This window comes from Tyto alba, unplaced genomic scaffold (assembly GCF_018691265.1).
Source record: "Tyto alba isolate M040663 unplaced genomic scaffold, T.alba_DEE_v4.0 Super-Scaffold_38, whole genome shotgun sequence".
Lineage (NCBI taxonomy): Eukaryota > Metazoa > Chordata > Aves > Strigiformes > Tytonidae > Tyto > Tyto alba.
Genome location: NW_024881313.1, coordinates 19,606,827 through 19,629,273, shown reverse-complemented (window position 1 = coordinate 19,629,273; position 22,447 = coordinate 19,606,827). Strand labels below are relative to the sequence as shown.

Genomic DNA, 22,447 nt, shown 5'->3' with positions numbered 1-22,447 from the left:
CTTCTTTTTGCTTATTTTTACTAACATCCCTCTTCTGAAAAATAATTTTTGGCTTGTTCTCCCTCTTCATGCTCAGTAGTGCATGTACTCAAAGCAGAGACCTGACTACTAAAACATGGACAGATGGGACAAGTTGGACATTCTTTGCTTTTACCTGTTTCATTCTGTGTGTCACGGGACTGGAGATCAGCCTAGAAAGGGTGCAATGGTTGTAAAAAGCAAACAAGATAAACAATAAATAGTTTCTATTTCTAGTAATATTCTCCTACTCGTCTTTGTTAATGTGAATGACAAGCAATTCACAAAACAACTTCTACTTTTAATCATCAACATACCTGAGGGAACCAAGGTAATGTTTCTTTTCTTACAAATGTAACCAAGTTTCTGATCACATTCCCAATTTTGCCATTTATCTTTTGTTTCAGGATTCAAAACTGCACAGAGTTTTCCAGATTCTGGAGAGGGGCTTCCTTTGGGAAAAATACAGGAAAAAAAAAAAAAAAAAAGTGAGCTTTTCTGAAAGGTAAATAGAGCTTTAAGGTCTAAAATTTACAGGAGAAATCACTCCTGGATGAAGTGAGAGCCCCAAAGATCACGTCTTTCCCAGCTTTGGCAAGAACTGAGGTAGGCCTCAGGTAGTGGGAATGCTGTATGAAATATAGGATCATTTCAGTAGGTATGAACATGTAAGCCCCACGTAGGTTTTTTTGCTAGAGACAATAAATGGAAAACTATATTTTTTGGGAAAGACAGTATTCAGACCTAGAACATTTTTGCAATACACAGAAGTTTCTGGCTTATATTGCTATTAAAAAAAAAAAAAAAAAAAAAAAAGTTCTTTTTAAAGTTAAAGCAAGAAAAAGTAAAATACAAATCTCATGGCATATCTATCTGGTAATAGAATTTAAAGCAGTATTTGAAGTATGCATATTCTTCTCTTCTGAAATACAGAATCAAAGTCACAGCTACCTGGAGCCCAGTTTAAGTACTGGAAAGGGCTGCCTCCAATCCACTCCCATCCACTCCTCAAGTCCAGTCTGTTGAGTCCAATCCATAGTGCAGAATCTATATCTTTTATTAACTCTTAGTAACCAAAAAAAGATAAGTGATTTTATAAATAATTTCTTTATTAGCAACAGTCACTAAAATTGTCTCTAGAAAGACTTACAATTCTTAAACATCTAACTACAAATATCTTTAGATACTGAGATACCTGATAAATTGAAACATACTAAAGCTTTGATTACTGTTAAAAACAAACAAACAAAAAAATCCCTTATTTTATCACCTAGTGCAAAATGAACACAGATTATATATCACAGAGAATATCCAAAATTAAAGTGGTTTTGTAGAATATAGTAAATTCTATACAACATTGGATTTGTTTAAGTAGAAATATTGGTACAGCATAAATATAAACAATAATATGAAATCTCTTAGAAGTTAATTTCATCATTAAAAATAACAAGAGAGTTTCTTTCATATCATTCTTCCAGCAATACATGGATAGGTAGAATCATTATTTGGGGACAATGGTTAACTGATATTTTTCAGTTTATCAAATGAATGAAAAAATCAGATGTCAAACTGCATTTGACACAAAACACATCTTTCTTTTGGTACAAAGATATATCTTTTATCTTACTTTCAATTTGTTTTAAAGGTTCCTTTAGACCAAAGCCAAAACTTTCACTTTTCAGAATGTTTTTTCCTCTTTAAAAAAAAAAAAAAAAATAATAAAAGTTGTAATATAAGATAACATTTTTAAATAGGAAGTCAAATTGTCACACTTTCAGGATGCTGGAATACTTTGAATTCTGTTTAAACTTGGCAGCAATTTTTATACGAACTTGCAAATTCTAAAAGATTTTCTTTACTTATTTGTGCATATTTAGGTCCATATACATTAGCCAAAACCATACTAAATAGTTCTTAGCTGTGATGATGGACTGAACAGATCCTGAATGTAAGTCAGGGTTTGCTTTACTTCCTTACCTTTAAGGTATGTTTGTTCATGAATGTCTGTGATACTCAGTAACTCTGCATTTTGCTGCTGACAGCTCTTCCTGGCTTGGTGCCACGTGAGAGCCGATTCAGAGTTCATTTGGTACTGAACATTTGTCAACAGATCTGTAGTCCAAGTAGTGTCTTTATCTGTGGAGAAAATAATTATTTTGGGGGTAATAGTAACTCAACCACAGCAAAATCTGTTGCAGGTTGTTGTTACACAAGGCATTCTCATTAAATGTCACCTATACTGTTCTTTCAAGAGCACTGAAAATGTTACAAGAGGGATGGGGAAGGACAAAGTTAAGGCCTGTAAACTGACAGGTAGATCTGCAAAATATTGCCTACTGTTTCATGAAGATACATAATTCAGAAATTACTACAAGGGAAGTGATTACATAGAAAAATATATTGCATGGATTATTGTGTCAGAAATCCCAGGTGAAATCTATAAAAAGATATGTAACATCTCTTCCTTCTCTTTCTGGACAGCAGTTACCACTGAGATCTGTGAAAACGAGCTCTTGACCTGAATCTAACATCAAAACAGTTCTTAGATAAATCCCCCCATTGCAAAGAGCTTCTGCATGTGCTTGTCACACAGCTACAGAACCCAGGCACTGCAGTGGTGCCAAGCTGCGTTGTGCTCCTCTTCTGATTGCCTTTGCATCTTTCGTCTGTTAAAGACCTATATACATGCTTAATTGATCACAATACAAAATTGAATCAGATATTTTATTATTCCCAAAAGTCAGTATGAAGTTGAATTAAAAAAAAAAAAAAAAAAACAAAAAAAAACTGGTGTTCAAAAGCTTTGAAAATCATTCATTGACCCTATGTTGCATGCTTTTTTTCTCAGTAACTTTGGTATCTTTGTAGGGATCTGGAAAGTGTATTTGACTATGGATTTGAACCACACCAAAAGCACATTTTGAATCAGTTGGAGTAAAGGGGCATTTTAATAAGAGACATAATGTTGAACAGGAGCAATGGGGAGGAATATAGGGGAAAGATGAGAAGTGTCAGGAGGAGTCTTCAATGCCTTGAATGAAACACTCCCCTGTCAACAAGGCCACAAAGGGAGATGGAGGGGGAAGTGACCACTGAAATGGAAGACAGTTTTCAGAAAGTGATTGAAGTTGTAGAGAAATGCCAGGGATGGGAGGCAGTTGTCAGAAAGCATGGAAAGACTGCTTCCCAGGCAATATGGATAGGGAATAGCATGGATAAAAGGACACATTCCATTTAAGTAAAAAGAATTGTCACATGAGAATCATGCAGACTGAAATGTTAACTTCATCATTAAACTTCCTCCAGCACTCATTTTTGTGCCCACATCCATTGCAATGGGCTCCTCAGAAAAGGGTACCCCCACAATTAGTGGGAACTGCATGCTGTTTTACTCTTCAATCACACTTTTCTCCACATATTTATGCAAAGTATTATTTCCTTGTGTAGAGAGATACAGGATGTGGCAATACATTGCATACTAAAATACATTATTGTAAACTATGCATTATTTTAAAGATATTCATATTCTGATAGTGTTGGTTTGCCAATATGACACTGAGGAGAACTGTGTGGGAACAGGTGACTTACCTTTTGATGGACAAAATCCGTATCGCTGGTCTGTGTCATAGTCTGAAGTGGTCGCACACCAGAGCCGGCCATCCGGCTGGCCAGCATCTGTGCACTTGGCATACCATTGCTTATTGTACATGAAGGGGAATACACAGGGTGCCCCAAAAGAATTTCCTAGAAGTGTAAATGTCTCTGAGAAGACAAAATGATAAAAATAGTATGGAAAAATAATAAATGCATGTGAACTGTGAAAAATGTGAAGTCTATGCTAGTGACTAAATTGAATTTCAAAGTACTTTCCATGTTATGTTTCCCATAACCATAAAAAAAATCATTTTAATACTTTTTCAAACTTAAGCTGCTGACATATGTTTTAGAGTAATGCTATTCTGATGTAAAGTATTATTTCATAAATGAAATCTACAACTAGATTTTTATTCAAGATGCTTTTACAAACTTAATAAGGCTCCAGAGCTCTATTCTAAGCTACTACTATTTTAAACAATGTTAAGGTTTATATAAAATGTGCAAGAGGAGGATCTAATATTTAGAAGTTCTACTTCCTGAAAAAAGTAAACATTAGGTTAGATGATCCACCTCTGTTATTATTCCAGTGACCGTTTAAGTATCTCACATACATTGGAGCAGCTCTGACATGCAAGGTGCAGAGTTTAATACTTCGAATATCCTGTGAGATAGTTTTTAGAGTATTCATTCTGGATGTGGAAAAGCCATTCAGAACAATCAGACTTCAGCTAATCACAAAGGATAATTGCACTGGTAATTTTAATTATTCCAGGAGTATCCTCATGTGCTGAGTCACAAAAGCCACATTTCTGCTTACACTGATACTTCCAACCCTTTCTCAGCTCACCTATATTGTGCTTCTTTCTTGAGGATGTAATTACATTTCCATGTTGCTGTACAAGAAATTTGTCAGTGTTTATACTCTCTATTAACAATGTAGTGACACAATATGGTGAGCAATAGTGACTTTAGAGAATACTTCTATATAGTATAAGAGCAAGTATGTATATACTAATATATAATATATTTAGAGAATATATACAAAGAATATGTAATACTTACAATACTCATAATACTAATATACAATAATACTTATACTAAAATAGCATGTATATTATATAATAAATATATGTCTATAATACATACTTGGCCATAAATATGACATTAAATTCAAGGCTAAATCCCTCAATACACTGATTTTCTAAAACTCTGATGATCACTGAAGGAATCAGAACAGTCAGAGCCAAAGATCTGAAACACTCTAATACTCACAAAGAAATTAGTGCAAAGAATGAAAGAATAAATTTTCTGTACCTTCATACCCCTGGGAACATAAAACATTCATGTCCCCATAGATCTTCCACTTATTCTTTGAACTCAGCCCCTTCTTTAACAAAACATTATCATGTTCTTCATTGCCAGGACCAAAAAATAAATCTTTTCCTTGGATAACAAGGAGGCTTTCATTTCTGCATTCCCACCACTGGAGCTCACTTGTTTGATTACATGGATACAGGGTAATCACAGCCTGATCCTCCTTTGATGGCACCCCCAGGCACAGGTTCAGTCTCACACTCATAAGCTGATGATCAGTGATCCACCTGAATTTTTGTGATTCATTGTCTTGATGGCAAGTCGCAGTTCTAACTGACTGTGAGATAGACGCCTGAAGACAGAGCTTGTTGTCTTCATTATATAGTAAAAATGTTTCAATGTCTGTAAAACAAAACAGTGCTTACTAAATGGTTAGTAGAAAATATATGTATAGTAGATAAGTGACATGATTCTGCTTCCCATTCACATAACAAGGAGTCATTGCATTCATATCAGATAAAAACATGACATATTTTAACAGAGTCCAGTGCAAGATCAATTTTATTGATTAAAAAGCAATAAGGTAGACAATAAGATATATATCTCATTATTATATGTCACCATGCTGTAGATTAGTGGCAGTCAGCAGCATCAGCAGAGCTGAACTGAGCACAGCCTGTTGGATTGATTTACATTAGTCACGTGAATTCTCTCAATCACACTGCTATTTCATTACCTTGTTTCCATCTGTCCTCACATGCACCGCCATGTAGACCTCTGACCTCTACAGACTTTCCTCACCTTGGCAGATCTTACAAGTCTCCTAGTGGGGTCACAGCCATCTTTGCTGAGCCATTTGTCTCCCCACTCTCAAATCCACGTTTCCTTTCCTTTTCACTGTATAAATGTGGGTAAACACCTCTGGGCCTCACAAGGGTAAAGCAGAAGTAGCTGTGCTAATTTCAGCCCTACAATGAGTTTTTCAGTAGCAGTAGTGAATCATGACTATGCATTTGCTATGCTGCTTTGTGGTGTACTTTGTGACTCACCTAGTTGTATTTCCCTCCAAAGCTTCTGGGATTCATAACCAATTTTGGTCCCTGATACATCTTGTGATCATTGGGTGTCATATTTAATGAAAATATATTTTAAAATCTAAAGAAATTTAATTAAAAAGCAAAAAGTTGAAATCAGTTTAGTTGGTAATATACAGTACACTAAAAATAATTATTCTGGTCTGCAGTGGTACCATGGGCCATTAGAAGTTCCACCACATACTCTGAGCCAATCTATAAAAGTTTCCAAAGCTAAAAAGATTTAATCTTAAATATTCAGGTCTCCAGAAGGCATCTGTTTAACACTTACAGTAGAAGTGTAGCTAAAGTGATGTCAGTAATATTGTCACTGCAATTCTACAATAACTTTCCTAAACTTAATCCAACTGTATTTCACAAAAATTTTACTTCATCCACTTTATCAATGCCAGTGAATTCAATGAGTCCATTCAAAACAGTGAATGAAAATAAACCTTTTTATAAGCATTAAGTCTCTCTGGATTGCATAGCCATCATCTGTGAACATCTTAATGTCCTACAAATTATTTTAAATTTCACCACTCCTGAAATTTTTCCTGCCTGATTTTGCTAACCATTACCCAGACACCAACAGCTCAAAAATCAAAACACAGAAGCAAAGAATAAAACAAAACAAAACAAAACAAAACAAAAAAATAAACGTTTAAACATATCTCATTAATTTCTTAGGTCTGCTCTTCTGGTGTTATTGCAATGATAGTGCCACTATCTACGAATGAAACCATTAAGAATTCAATCTTTGCTTCATTCTCTATCCATTTCTTTTTTCTGTTGAAGAAAGCAAAGATTTAAAAGTCAATCTTGCCCTTGCCTTTTCCTGCCATGAAGAGGCTCCCCTTGTATATGTCCCAAACTAATAATGTACATATAGGCACTGCTATAGAACCATAAATCACTCAGAAATGACAGAGGATATGGAAGCACTTTCACAGACACTTTTACAGGAGGCAAGCAGGAGGCACTTACCTGCCAGCTGTAAACCACTGTGAATAAGAGAAAGAACAAGCAAGCACCCAGAGAACATTGTAAGTGCTGTTTTCTTATCGTCCCTTCACCAAAAGCTGGATGATGAGAGTTTCTGGCAATATAGTCCTGCTGAAGAAAGGACAGTGACCAGTCATCCTCAGTTTCAAAGGCTGGATGATTGGGTAGAAAGCTCTGAGTACTAAATAAGGAAATATTCTGTCACATGCCACATTTCAAAAAAAAACCAAGACCACACAGCACAAATTTCACCTTCTCATTGAGGGCAATCTGTGCTGCCTTGGGAAAATAGGTGATACACAGAAGGTTATATCTCAATACTTTCCTGCTATCTGTCCTGACGAGACATCTAGGGAGCTCATGGGATCAAACCAATAGTGAAATACCAAAGACAGAAATCCAGACTCGGTTTTTAAATCTTACACCTTAATTACACAGTGAAAAAATACCATTAGGAAAATATGTCAGTCTCATATTTTCATGTGTGAGACGAGACAGGATTGAATTTCAGAAGATTTAAGTGAAATTCACTCTGCAGAGCATTTTAAAAATTTCTTCCCTTCTAAATGAGATTGTAATTCAGAATTGTAATTGCCATTACTGACTTTTATTTCTGCATAAATGCAACTAGGAGACCAGCACCCACAGATACCTGAAAAATGACTCAATTTAAAAACAAACCCTGTTTTTCTTTTGAAGTATGTCAGTCTTGTCAGACAGTAATACCAAGAGCCAGCCACCATTTCAGGAAATGCCATGTACCTTTTCTTCTTACCTAGATCACAGAGCAAGCACTCAGGAGTTTGGTTTCCAAACATACAGGTGGAAACCTGAAAGAAACAGTGCTTCTCTCCCAACCACTATAGACTATAACTGCAGTTATAACCGCATAAAGGTCTGACTTTATCACAGTAGATTTCTACCATGGAAATATTTTTTTTGTTTAGAAAAACTGATAACTGGAAAAAAAAATATGTGGTGTTAAAATATTACTTGAAATGTAGTAAAATATTTGTGCAGCACCTGTAGCAAAGATGTGATAGCAAGGAAATTTGGCATTATCTCCTGTTTGCTGCCAAGATGATCGCATTTCCTACATAAAGAATTTGTTCCTACTTGGCTGCTCAGCAGGACAATGTAAGAAAGAGATTTAATTCCCCAAGAAGTCTACAGGACTAAAATAAAAAGGAGAAATTGAATTGTGAAATAAGAAATTACAAGGAAATGTTAGGTACAGATGTTAGGAAGTTATGGACAAAGTTAACTGAATTTTCTTTTTCATATAATGACAAAATTTACTAGCGACAACAGCAAAGTTAACAGCTTTTTCTGGAAATTACATTTCTAGAATTTTTTTTTTCTTTCTTTTATGAACCTTTTAATCAGCTGCCAAAGATCTAGCCTAGAAAGAACAAGAGTTTTCTTTGGCCTGAACTTATTTGTCTTAGACTGACAGCATCTCCTTACAGCATTTGGCCTATTTATATAAAAGATACATTGTCATTTATATTGTCAGGAGCTTTAACAGCCTTGTTTTACTCTAGAGCTCATACTGTATGAGGCCAGGAGGAATTCCACTTTCTTCTTAGTTGGACATTGTGCAATAACAAAGAATAAATAGCTGGACAAAAAGCAAAATTATACTCACTGACATTAATTTAGTCAATTCTCTGTTACTTCATATTCAATTGCTAGACCCCCATTCTAGACACTAATCTCATGAAGAGACTACCGATAATGTAAAGGTTAACTTACTAAGCATTACCCTGGAAATCCTACTGAGTTTGTTAAACATCTACTTACTCAAAGATTAAGGGAAAAAGAGCAGAATATCAACACCCTACACCTCAGCCTATCCCATGAGTCTAAATGAGTAACAGGTGGGAGGTAACAGGTCATTGCTGCCTTGCTGGTGATAATTTGCCAATTATTGATGTCAGGTGTTCACAGACAGCTACAGTGACATAAAAAGACCCATAAAGCAGTTTGGGTCTTTTAGGGTCTCCTCTGCTGAAAGATCAGTCACTGTCTGGGTAAGTGTCCCTATCTGCTCAGCTGCACTGGCTGAGAGCAACTAATGCATTCCTTCATTTGCAGACCAGCCCCAGTCCTTGGTGTTTGGTTGAAAGAAGATTGCCCTTGAGGGTTATAGTATTGTTTGGTCTTGTTGTGCCAAATTTAGTTGAATATTTTGATGCACGGGTGGGAGGAGTCTGATATTTTTCTGGTCAGATTCTAGCAAGGGGGATAAGTACTGTTTGACATCCTTTCTAACTCTTCTCATTCGGGGTGATAGAGGTGTTAGTTTTGAGCAGCTGTCTATTAAAATTTCAGACAATAAAATCCCCACATGTTAAAATAAAAAATTAACTTAGGGAAACATACTCTGGAACTGAAAATACCATAGCTATTACATTAATTTTCTTGACTTTTGTACATACCTGGTGAATGCAACCATAAAGCATGGAGTAATTAAGCAGAAAGGCAACTTCATTGTGAAAGGGAGAACAGAAAGATATCCCTAGGGAAACCAAGTCTGGACATTGTTTGAGGAAAAATATTGTTTCTTTATTAATATTTTTTAAAGAATTAAGATATATGTGTATTCCTTATGAATAAAGGATGTTGCATAAATAAGTGGTTACCAATGAGTGTCAAAAGAGCACAGCTATGATGTCCTCACATCTTAAGTCCATTGTGCACTGCAAAAGACTACACGTATGGATATTACTGTATTGGGTTTGCATGGCAAGGTTTTGGGGGGGGGGGGGGGGGGGGTAGGTCTAGAGGGGGGGCTTCTGTGAGAAGCTGCCAGAAGCTTCCCCTGTGTCTGATAGAGCCAATGCCAGCTGGCTATAAGATAGACCTGCTACTGGCCAGGGCTGAGCCCATCAGTGATGGTGGTAGCACCTCTGGGATAGCATATTTAAGAAGGGGGGGGGAAAAAAAACCACCTTTGCAACTGCAGCCAGAGACAGGAGTGAGAATATGTGAGAGAAACAACTCTGCAGACACCAAGGTCAGTGAAGAAGGAGGGGGAAGAGGTGCTGCAGGTGCCAGAGCAGAAATTCCCCTGCAGCCTGTGGGGTAGACCATGGTGAGGCAGGCTGTGCCCCTGCAGCCCAGGGAGGTTAATGGTGGAGCAGATACCCACCTGCAGCTTGGGGAGGTGAATGGTGGAGCAGATACCCACCTGCAGCCCAGGGGGGGTTAATGGTGGAGCAGATACCCACCTGCAGCTTGGGGAGGACCCCACGCTGGAGCAGGTGGATGTGCCTGAAGGAGGCTGTGACCCCATGGGAAGCCCATTCTGAAGCAAGATCCTGGAAGGACCTGTAGACCTATGGAGCAGGTTTGTTGGCAGGAATAGTGAACCTGTGGGGGACCTGTGCAGGAGCATTCTGTTCCTGAAGGACTGTCTCCCATGGGAGGGACTCCAAGCTGGAGCAGGGGAGGAGTGTGAGGAGTCCTCCCCCGAGGAGGAAGGAGTGGCAAAGACAACTGGTGATGAACTGACTGCAATCACCATCCCGTGCCCCTTGTGCTGCTGTGGGGAATGAGGTAGAGAAAATTGGGAGTGAAGTTAAGCTTGAGAAGAAGGGAGGAGTGGGGGGAAGGTGTTTTAAGATAGTTTTTTATTTCTCATTGCCTTTTTCTGTTTTGCTTTGTAGTAAGTTAAATGAGTTTCCCTGAGTCAAGACTGTTTTGCCCATGATGGTAATTGCTGAGTGATCTCTCCCTGTCCTTATCTCAACCCATTAGCCTTTCATTGGATTTTCTCTCTGTTGTCCAGCTGAGGATGGGAGTGATAGAGTGAGCAGCTTAGGTGGGCACCTGGCATCCAGCCAGGGTCACCCCATCACATCAACACAGACAGCAGACTTCTTAAAAGCACATTTAGTGACAAACAAATGTAAAATGAAACTTTAAATAAAAAAAAAAAAATCTCCCTCATATGGAATTGTTAAATTAATCTTTACTAGTTAGCAAGGGACTGCATGAAAAATCTGTGCTTTATTTTTTATCCAGCATATGAAGTATTAAATTAACTAAACTAAAATTTTTAAATGTCAATGATTTTTGGTGGCATAATGAAAAGGCAGTTGTCATATTGTCATAAAATTGGCTTACATTTTCTAGAAAAAGAAAGTGTGAATATTTATAATGGAATAAATAATTTAGTCCATATGATCTAGCCTATATCATTCTAGTAGCAATACAATGCAATTATTAATTAAAAAAATGACCGTATTGGTTTTGCATCTAGAATTTGTTCCATATTAAGAAAAAGTAATGTACTCTATAAAAATACTAGAGCAAAAGGAAAACAAAATGCAAAGAGAGTATAGCTCTGTGAAGTACCAAGATAATATAAAGACAAACATATCACGTTTCTGTTATTTTAATTCTCACAAAATAGCTTAATTGTGATAGGATGGTGAACAGTGTTAACTACATTGGAAAAGTACAGCAAATAGAACAAGGAAATGATGCATACTGAAATTAAATCAGATTTGTCCTATATACTTATATGCAGACTGAAGGACTGAAAAGTTTCATGTAGCAATGCCAAATTATTAATGGTAATCTCCCAGAAATTAGGCAATATGCATAACCTCTTAGAATATTGGGGAAGAGAGTTACATGTACTTAAATCTGATTTAACAATAAAATTTAATTTTGTTTAAGAGTGGAAAACTGTGGATCACATAATTCAATTAAAAGATCGTGAGAAATAGCATTTTATTTTGACTGATATGAAGAGAAGTTCCTTTAACACATACCTTGCTAATGGTCTTATATTTTTAGCAGTTACCAGAAAGCTATTATACATTGTATGTTTGCACAGCTAGAACAAGATGTAAATGTAACATTTGCTCAATTCAAGGAAGCATTTTACTGGATCAAAAATCCTGACAATCTTCTTATCTTTCATTTAACTTTGAGACTTGGCAGGTGCAATTGACAAATATCAGTGATCTCATCTTGAGTAAGAGTGAGGGAAATGTGTTTCAGACCAAAAAATCCTCTTTATCTCATAGTACCATATAATTTGCATATTCCCTTTTGATCTCTGTAAGATGATATACTCCAAAACATACTTTGAGTAACATATTTTGTTGATTGAGATGTACATTTACACATCTGACACAGTAAACCACTGGATCGTTATCAGACCCTCACTTCTTGAAGTGTTCAGTATCAGCCCAGCCTCATTTCATAAACAATTTTTAGAGACAGCTGAAGCTAAAACATCTTTAGGCCTCACCTAAACATGCTTCAAATTAACACCTCAATTCATTACCTTGCCACTTTGTTGTTCCATCCATAAAATCATATGTGATCTTCTGCATTAAAGGTTCCTCTCATTTCTCCTATACAAACTAAAAAGACTCTACTATCTGTGCCTTTTAGGAATTTGTTTTCTTTTTGTAACAAAAAAACCTTTCAATTGAGGGAGAAGACTTTTCAAGTGCAAATAATGTCAAACCTGCTGATTATTTTCCTTTAAATGAATACTGTGATCCTAGAAAAATGTAGAATTATATGAACTCTGAGGAGATGTTGGAAGAACTTAGCCCACAGGAGGGAAGACTGGAGCAGAACATGATAACAGTCTGCAATGATGTTAAATGTTGCTGCCTGAGGGAAGGTCATAAATTATCCTACATTTCTTCTTGGAAAAGGACAAGAAATACAGGAAAAGAAACAATGGAATCAGTTTAGCAAGGGAGAGTTAGGTACCAGGGAAAAACTTCTTAACAGTACAATTAAGTACTTGGGCAGATTATTTAGTGAGACACTTTTTAAAACTAAAATAAGAAAGCAGTTGTCAGAAATCAACCAGACGCACTTGTCTCTCCTTCACCAAGTGTAGTCTTCAGGGTTTACCTTTATATCTCTAGAAATTAAGAAATATTTTCCAGGCTTCAGTTCAACATTCACATATGTTCATGGAAAGAAATACAGTTATGACATTGATTTGCAATCTTAAACTGATGCAACCCTTAACTTCCATGTTAATGCAGTTCAATACAAGCAAGTCTTGGGCACTTGTGGGACACTGAGGAAGAGCATGACAAGGGATGAGTGACTGCTACTGAGAAGTTATCATGGCTGGCCCATCCGCTTCGGTGGCCTCTCAGTTGCTTTACCAGCCCCATGAAGCACTAATGCTACTCTAGTTTAGAGGGGGGAAAAAAGGTCTGTATTTCCTCAGCCTTAATCATATAATTAAAGGGACACGATTTCAACTTAAAAAAAAAAATAAAGCTCAGTCACTCTTTGCAGTATGAGCAAGAGGAAAGTGAAGGACAGGAGATTTTAGGCTGAGCTTTGCCAACAGCCTGAGTCAGTTCCCCACGGACCCACAATGGTCTCTCTGTGTCCTGTGCCCAGATGGGCAGGGCCACCCTCACCCTGGAGCTGGCACTGGGTCTGCCTGCTTCTATACAGAGCCATTTCAACACACTAAGGCAGCAGAGATGTAGTCCTTTTTTCCTGCTAAAGCATCTTATAACAAGGTCAAACTAGACCCAGAGTGTGTGGGAGGTGGGAGTGAGGACTGAAAAGCTTTGGTGTGAATGGAAGATCTCTAGGTCCAAAATGCAACATCAGCCTTGGACTTGCAAGGGGTGGTGAAACTTAGCCAAGATTTCCTTGGAGAGAAGAAGCAGCTGACTGCTTTGAAATGGCTCTTATTTTCCATAATAAGCAAATGAGTTGTTAAAATGAGACTAGCAAGCCAAAACAAGAGAATAGACTGCAGAACCAAAGTCTCTGCCATCCTGATAGGCATCTGAGTGAGAACCAGGAGCTCAGGAGGTCTCAGCCTTTGTTTCTAGTGACAGGGCCACAGGTACCACATTCAACAGAAGGAAGGTCCCATCTCAGAGACTGCACCTGAAGGGGCATGTCACAGCTGCAGACATTTCCTAGCCCTGCCTGATGACCCAGGAGCACTTAAACCTCAATATTTTCGTTGAGGTACAGCAGACCCATGTATGCTTCATGACTGCTGTTACAGATACACTCATCAACCTTTTGTACTACCCTTTAACTGCTTCTCATTAACTGAGCCTCAGTAATCACTGGAAATAATCAACATGCATCTTTGGACTATTGTTTAAATAATGGATTGTGAGAGAAAAAAAATAACTAGTACAGTTGTACTTCCTGGATAACAGTATATAGTTATAAAAATAACTGGAAGAATGTCTGTTCTTTATATTATCTCTATAATGAGTCATTGTTTTTTTCCTTTGCTTTATCACTGTTTCCTTCCTTATAAAACAAACATACCACTTTCCAGAAAGAAACACTTCAAAATATTTTCCATGGGCTAATACTTCAAGCAGTGTGTGGATGATGCTCTTAGTCATATGGTTTAGTGTTAGGTAGTACTGTGAGGATCAGTGAGTTGGACTCAATGATCCTTATGGGTTCACTCCAATTTGAGATATTCTATGATTCTATGATAATTTTCTACACTTTTTTAATGCTTTTATGTTAATTCCCTACCATATCTAAATGTAGCATTTGACTTGAATATTTAAGAGAAGCATATTGAAGCAGAAAGGTTGGCAGAAAATGTAGACTGGTCTCTTTCCCCACTACCTGTGAATTGGTGAAGTCCAGACATGGTTTTAAATATGGGTAACAAGGGTGTGTGAAAAATGTCACAACTGAAAAATATGCTAATGCCAGCTTTCCAACACTGATTAATGGCCTAACCTACCTGTCAGTCTCTATGGAGGTGAGAGGTATGTAGTAACTGAACTTTCTTTACATCAACTGGCAAGAAAGACACTGTAGTTCTTCCCCTTCCCACACACCTTCTAATTACAATTGTATTAAACTTATTTTCTGAAAGAGGAAGGAAATTTCATAATTAACAGCACAGAATGAGATAGAGAGAGCAGATGTTCACATTTACTGTTACCAAATGCATCTTGTGACTACAAAACTATAAAAAGATCTGTAGGACTCGTTTTTTGTTTTGTTTTTTTTTTTTTTTTTCTGCGAAGTTGAACACAGTAGTTCAAATAAAGAGTAAAAGGAGCTCTGTGAACAGATCTGAAGGCTATCTTTAATCTGAAATACTTTCCAGATTTCTTTGTTATGAAGAGCATCTAAATCTACCACAGCTCTTCCAGGTATAGTCTGAGTGTTGTAATATCACTGCAGTGCAGTTTGTTCTTTTATTTCTTTTGGAGGGTTATTTGTAACTCTATGGGAGCAGAAAGTGGTTTGCCTAGGTCTCGGTCATCAGTTCAGTTTACCTGCTTCTCAGGAGTGCCTAATCCTGAATATGTCACCTTACTCAGCATGAACATGCCCTGGGCACACTACTTTGGTCACATCATTTGTGCAGAATTGCCTGGTTTGGATAGAAAGGCACCTATCCCTTGCCTAAAGTAATACATGTTTAGTCACACAGTCATCTGAGCTTCACTAATGACTTGAAAGGAGCTACAAGGGTGATAGTCATGGTTGGGATTTATGGAACCCATTTGCAAGACAAGTTTTTTTGTCTAGTCTGTGCTGACAATGCAAACCACACATGCCCCAGGTAGCTGAGGCCAGGGCTCCAGGTCTGCTTTAGCCCAGACACTAGCCATGGCCATGCAGTTAGACTGGCCTCTCTCTTGTCTCTTCTCTCTCTGACTCACCTAGTCCTTGCTCCATGGACACAAAAAGAGGAGTGAAGAATGTCCTTGCCTAAGGTAAGCCAAGAACCCCATTTAGGGAACTTTGAAGGGTTTAGATTCAACTCCTTTTACCCACTGCTTGTATTCCACAAACACCTTGACTGTTACAAAGACAGTCAATAATCCACAGCCACTGCTAGCACCATGTAAGCATCTTTAAAAAGACTTCAGCAGACCAGAGCACAAAATGCTGAAGGCATCTAATGCTTCTTGTTGAGTCCTGCCTTCTCAGGGAAGAGGTAAACACAGCATAAATGTACCAAGCTGTTTTCTGGGGATATGTATCCCAAGCAAAATGTAGAGAGAAGGAGAAGCACCCAATACACTACTTAGCTCTCTGCTAAAAAGAAGTCTGAGAAAATTTAGAAAAAAAGTGCTCAACCTGGGCATTTCAGACAGGAAGACTGGATTACACCCACCGGTGTCAATATCTTGGAAATTATCTAATGCAGAAAAAAATTACCAGATGCTCCTTTGCACTATTAATCAAAAACTAGCAATTTTTTCACTAAAGCATAGAGAAGGAGGAAGCTTAAGAACTTGCAAAGATGAATTTTGCCATTCCTATCTCTGCAATTAATGAATGTTAAGAGGATGGAAGAAGTAGTGAAAAATAATTAAGAATGTAAGAACAAGCTATGTGTAGAAGCATCCATTTGACAGACAACTGTGAAATGAGCTGGTCATCTCCAGCCAGAGTTCCATGGAAAAAAAACAGAATCTCTATGATGAATAAGAAAATCTTGCACTGCCCAAACCTGCACTGATTTTCAACATACCTGTACACAGAAAAAGTTAAAGGTTAGTGTTACTGTTTCCAACTCTGTCCCTGTGCACCCCATCAGACCCTCCTCCTTTTAAGTCAAACCATACATCCCCTAATTTTTACATCTGCACAAAATGATGGTGTTATGAAGTTTAACTTATATCTAGAAAAAAAGTTTTCATCTCCTCGGATACAAGACCTTGTGTCACAATACACGGTCTTAAAAACTATTAGGATGATCTGAACTACCTCTAGGAAGCTGGTAAGCCTTGGTCAAAACCTCAGATTCAAGTCACAGCTAGTTCCCAACTCAAGGACTACCCAAGGCCACATTCTCTGCAGCCATTATCACACTTTTTTCAGTTAACGCTTATCTCTAAACATTCATCCAAGTGGACACATCACCCATCAAAATACACTTCTGTGGATGATGTTTGTATCACTGCATGTACAGAGTGTATGGAGTGGCCTTAACTTAGCTGAATTTCCATATTTATGAAGCCAATGTGCATTTAAAATGAGTTTGGGCTTCTGCCCACTTTTTTATTAATCTCACTCTTTTTCTTGGCAGCTTCACAGTCTATCAAACTTAAGTCTGTTCTGGAAAGCTTCAGTGCAGAATACATTTTCCTTGTTATTTTACATGAAGCAGTGTCACTGCATTCATGAGCCTAATTCTTCATACCAAAACATATGTAAATAAAACATATGCAAACAAAACACAAACTCTTCATTTCAGTAACATGTTGTCAGACACTTCATTAAGAGGCATGTAAACAGTGGAAGATGAGCAAATATTTGCAAGTTTATTTCCTATACCATGAACATTGATTAGTTCTGCACAAGTTCTGCTAAACTTTGCATAAAACAGTACAGATTGAAGATCAAAACTAAATGTCATGTCTGGGCTACTATATATAGCTTTTTTTAAAAAGATTAATTTGATTAGTCTTAACACTTAGAGGCTGGCTGGAGTACATGGAAAGAGTTACAATTCTCAGTAAACATTGATCAAAGCTAGACAGGGTTTGAGCATATCAGAAAACAACAAGCAATATGAGAAAAAAGTGAAACCAAGGAATTAGTAGCCAGGCAGACTAACTTGAATTCCTGGAAATTTAGTAGATAAAATGGTACAATTTTTTAACCATGATAGGATAACTAGATAGTAAGGAATCATAGTCAATCCCTAAGGAAAGACCAGTAATTAACAGTTCATGTTGAACTGGAAGGTGCACTGACAAGGGTTTTATGGAAAGATTTGGTGTTATGTTAACAGCACAGATAATGGCAAAAGGTGTACTTAATAAATTATTAAAAATTGGCTAATTAATTTAAATTAAACAGTGCTCAGGAAAAAGCATTGTTGCAGTGTTGTCTATCCTGTAAATGGATGTAAGCATGTGTCCTCCACCCATGTCAGCAAGCACTCCCCCAAAAGGATTTCTAGGTCCAGTTTGGCACATCCAGCATTTGAGACCATTCCCATGAAGCCAATCGAACACAGCCACCACCAGCCTCTTCTGAAGCAACCAAAAGCTATCACTAGCATAGATGTGAACCGCTCTAGCCCAGCTGTCCTGACGATCTGGCAACATTGCAAAGCACACCGACATTATTAGTGTAGAAGCTTTGAGTATGTTGCCCAGGAGAGGAGTGAAATCATCATCACTGTTGGAAACTTTATGAGAGGTTGTATCTGTCAGTAGCTGCTTAGTTTTAGCTGACACTGTCTTTGGGCAGGACCTTTTCAGTTCACTATTTCTATTATGTGTATGACAAAAGGTTTCTATGCAGAGGGTATATAAAATTCTGAGATCTTTAATTTTTAAATTATGACATGCCTTCTATCTCTTTATCATTAGAAGAAATAAACTCCACTCACTTTCTTTTCAGTGGCATCCAGAACAAAAGAGAATATGTTTATTCAAGCATAACTGAAATCCCCCCTAAATTCAAAATTAGATATTCTTGAAGCTTACAAATCTGAAGTGACACTTTGTTTCATAATACAGCTAGTGTGACATGGAAGCAAAACATCCCAGTATGAGAACACAATGTGTCTGTGTACTGAAGCTTTATATACTGATTTTTCTTACAAGACTCTAAAGTAAAATGCAATTTTATCAGCTAAGAACTTGGCATTTCCATCACCACAGCAGATTTGCAGGGATTCTTCATGTTGGGGTTTATAATTGTTATTTTTTCAATTACCTTGTTGAACTTCACATGTTTAGTATCTCTGAGTGATACTGCTCCTGTGTATGGACTAGTTTGGCTGGATAACTGCTTTACCCCATGTGCAGCACCATCACCTGCTTTTCCTCACATCAGATAACGCACCTCTGTGCTTTTATCTCTTCTGTTGCTTCTGTCTCTTCACACAGACAGGAATGATGTGAAGGAAGGGACTGGATCCACATGTGCTCCTCCACAGCAACTTGCTTTTGCAGAGGCAAGCAGCAAATGGGTGCTCATTGAGGGTCCCTCCACATCAGTCTCATCATGAAGAGATTGAGGAAAACAGGGAATTGGCAAGTAATGTCCAGGGGTTAGGATACTAAAAAGCAGAGGACTGAGAGGTAGATAGCAATCTTGGGAGGGAATCTGATACTCGGAGAAAGAAAATAAGTGACCAAGGATGACAAACAATGTGTACCTACAGCCACTCAGAAACATGAAGAGGAGGAAAACATTCCTTTCAACTCCTGCCTCCTTCCTTTCTTTTCTTAGTTGATTCTTGGTCTTGTTCGGTTGATGGTGTTTTTTTCATGCTGACACCATAATTAATTTCTTGAGGACATGGGAGCCTGGAGCCTCACATCTGGTTTGGAATATCATGCAACATGGTCCCCTCGGAGAGTCGGCCAGGTAACGACAATCACACTGATGTGGCTACATGTCGTTCCCCCTTTATTGCCCGAATTGCTTGGTTATATACTTCGCACAGCAAGCACCCGCTGTTCACGCGCCCCATACCCCTTGATTATTGGTCATAAGCAACTTATCACGCACCCAAAGGCAAACTGTGATAGGCTAGCATCTTGCTGTTTGCTGCATATTTGTGCTTAGCTTACCCAGATACATAGCTGGGAAAATTCCTCATTTATCTTTACTCAACAGATACGGTTCCTCACAAAACAACCCTTCAAGGTCATTCTCATAACACAGATGTTGTTAGCAGTCTGATCTCAGGCCTGGATTGTCCAGACCTTGCAACAAAATATCGTGGCCGTTCTCTGTCAGAAATGCTTCTACAATATCAGGTGCAACTTTTACAACCTACTGCACAGACTCAGCTAACTGACCATATGAGTTGGATATATGGGAGCGTCAACCCAGTTTTCCAAGTGGGTTAATGTAGTATTTACAGCCATGGGAAGAGATCCAAGGTGATTATCTGATACAGGACATTGACCAAAGAAAGTGCCAGTGTACTATAATGAGTAAAGATACCTGTATTTTTAAATTAATATTCTTTTATAAATAGGTCTCTCAGTTGCTAAATAAAAAAATGTCTATATTAAACCATTGGTAGAAACTGCAGATTTGACAACAGTGCCCCAAAAGGTAACCTTGTATTTATGGTACCCTGTTGATAAGCCTTGCACTCACCCATGACCTGGACTGTGTGGCTGCAACGCCTGGCACAGCTTCACTGCCAAGCTGCTCTGAGCAAAATGTCATGCATCAGATTGGGGAATCAAGCCTTGCACATCTGCAGTCTTGATAAGGACTCCACTCAGTGGTAAATAAAAGATGCTGCAGCTCTTAAGGGCGGCAGCACATCAGGAAAGCCTCTTGTCGTCCATGTGCCATAGCCAGCAATCCGAGCTGGCCTGTCATCCCCTCACTCCTGTCTGTAAGCCAAAGCCTCATGCCCAGGCTGGTCTGTTTCAGACGGTGAGAAAGGTGCCAGAGAGCCATGTGAGCCATGCCTTGCACCCGCCCTGCATCTGAAGGGCCCGTGAACGTCCGTGCCTGGTCTTGTCGGCAGACTCAGAGCTACAGCAAAGTGACTCACTCACTAATCAAGAGCAGATCATGACTTAAATGGACAGACAGCTTTCCTCAAAACACAGTAAAAATCATGAGAATATTTTGAAGCATGGGGTAAGGAATTACTTTCTTTCACTACTATCTCTGGCCCTTTTTCAGCAATCACAAGACATTTCCTAAAGCATTAACAGTGGTACGATATCTTTAGCTTCTGTTATCTACAGACAAATTCACAAAATAAGCTGACTCTTCTAGATACAATTCTAGATTGCTGCCATTCTTATTCTTTATCAGCAACTGTATTTATTACTCACACTGGCATGAACATGGCTGTTTCATTTCAGGTATTTTTACTTATAAAAATGTAAGATGACTATTTTCTCCAATATTTAGAAGAGGTGCAGTCCTGTACTTTCTGGGCATATGCATTTTCTGATGAAGCTCAAACACTGGGGCACAGAGGGACAGCAGGAAACATCCATAAACTTAAATTCAGAATGAACTTCATAAAGGATATGCAGTAACTAACAGGATTGTGACATGAAATGCAAAATTGAAGATTCATATGCAAGGAAAGACTGACCAGAGAAAGTTTCCTTTAATGAAAGCAATAATAAAGGATAATACACACACACAGCTACCACTGTTCTTCACAGAAAGGTGTGAATCAACATTTTAGTTCTCTGAACTAAAACAGAGTAGTCTACTATCAGGCTACTTACAAAAAGATGAGCATATTTTTCTTCAAAGATGCTTTCTTTTAGAATTCATCAGTTGAAAAACCATGAGTGAAACTGCATTGGTATGAGAACAGGAATTAAGCAGCATTATCAATTTATTTAACTCTGAGGGAAAAAAACAATACATCTCTTCAAGGACACCAGATCTCTGTCCTCTGATGTACAGACCACTAGAAAATCTTTTCATATTTGGACACTCTGTAAGTTATGCTACACTGCCTTAAGCTATTCACTCTGTGGGGCATTTAATAGGATGAATTTGTCAAAAAATAAACTAAAATTTTAAAATGGTAAGAAAAACACAGTGGACTGCTGCCAGAAATTGTCCTGATACGTGTGAAGTATCAGAACATCCAAAGAGATTCAATAGGAAGAAAAAAGAAGTAAGCATGCTGAAGAAAGTCTAAATACTTTGCTCTTTCCAAGAAGCATGTAATAGTCTATTTTTCCTCTGATGGATTTCTGAGGGCTTATTTATATAGGAAAATTTTGTGACAGTATACACTGAGTTTATTAGCTAGCCCAGTGATAAATCTCTATATGGATTATTTTTCCTATTCCATGTAAATCACCTCACATTTATTGCATATTAAAATTTGTCTATTTGAGGACTTACTGTGGAGTTGCTAGGATACTGTAAAATTCAAACCCAAGGTTAATTACATGCTAATTTCTATATACAGATAAATGAAAAACACCACTTCTGGCTCAGGTAGTCCTCAAGGTGCAAATGTTGAGGCCCAGACAAGCAAATAAGGAATTACCACTTGATATTTGCCAACTCTTGTGCTCTTCATTAAGCACCTGCTTTTGGACACCATCAGGGACTGGATGCCAGGCTAAAAAAAAATGTTGATATGACCCAGTAGATCTGTTCTTGTGAGAAAAGCCAAATTTACTGTCTTAATTCAGGTAGACATCCCTGTCAACTGTGTTGTGCAGTCCTGATAGGGCTCTACAGGGATCCATGTTGCCATGGCTGGAGAAAACATTTCAAAGAAGATGGGTCATATACACACTCAATCAACACTTTCTGCTGTTCTTTGTCTCTTCAGGATATTCTATAGATGCCAGTGTGTAGATCATTTCAAGCAGACACAGAGAAAGTTTAGAAATCTATTCAGGATAATGGAATTTCTCCAAGTGTGGTTAAAAGCATAATGAATAGAACTGCTGGGTTTTGACAATAAATGAGACTCTATACCTGAGTTTCAACTGTATAAA

General features: G+C 37.9%; 1 protein-coding gene across 2 annotated transcripts in view; it reads right to left on the bottom strand.

The window, feature by feature from the left end:
* Positions 1-7,144, bottom strand: part of LOC104368230 (macrophage mannose receptor 1) — a 32,712-nt gene extending 25,568 nt beyond the window's left edge. For both annotated transcript variants that reach the window (XM_009975523.3, XM_032991378.2), the window contains exons 1-6: positions 6,990-7,144; positions 4,930-5,331; positions 3,607-3,780; positions 1,996-2,154; positions 970-1,083; positions 336-470 (exon numbers count right to left, since the gene is read on the bottom strand). In XM_009975523.3, the coding sequence (XP_009973825.3) occupies positions 336-470; positions 970-1,083; positions 1,996-2,154; positions 3,607-3,780; positions 4,930-5,331; positions 6,990-7,047 (1,042 nt within the window). In that variant the 5' untranslated portion in view covers positions 7,048-7,144. The remainder of the gene's footprint in view (positions 1-335; positions 471-969; positions 1,084-1,995; positions 2,155-3,606; positions 3,781-4,929; positions 5,332-6,989) is intronic.
* Between the last annotated feature and the right edge of the window lie 15,303 nt (positions 7,145-22,447).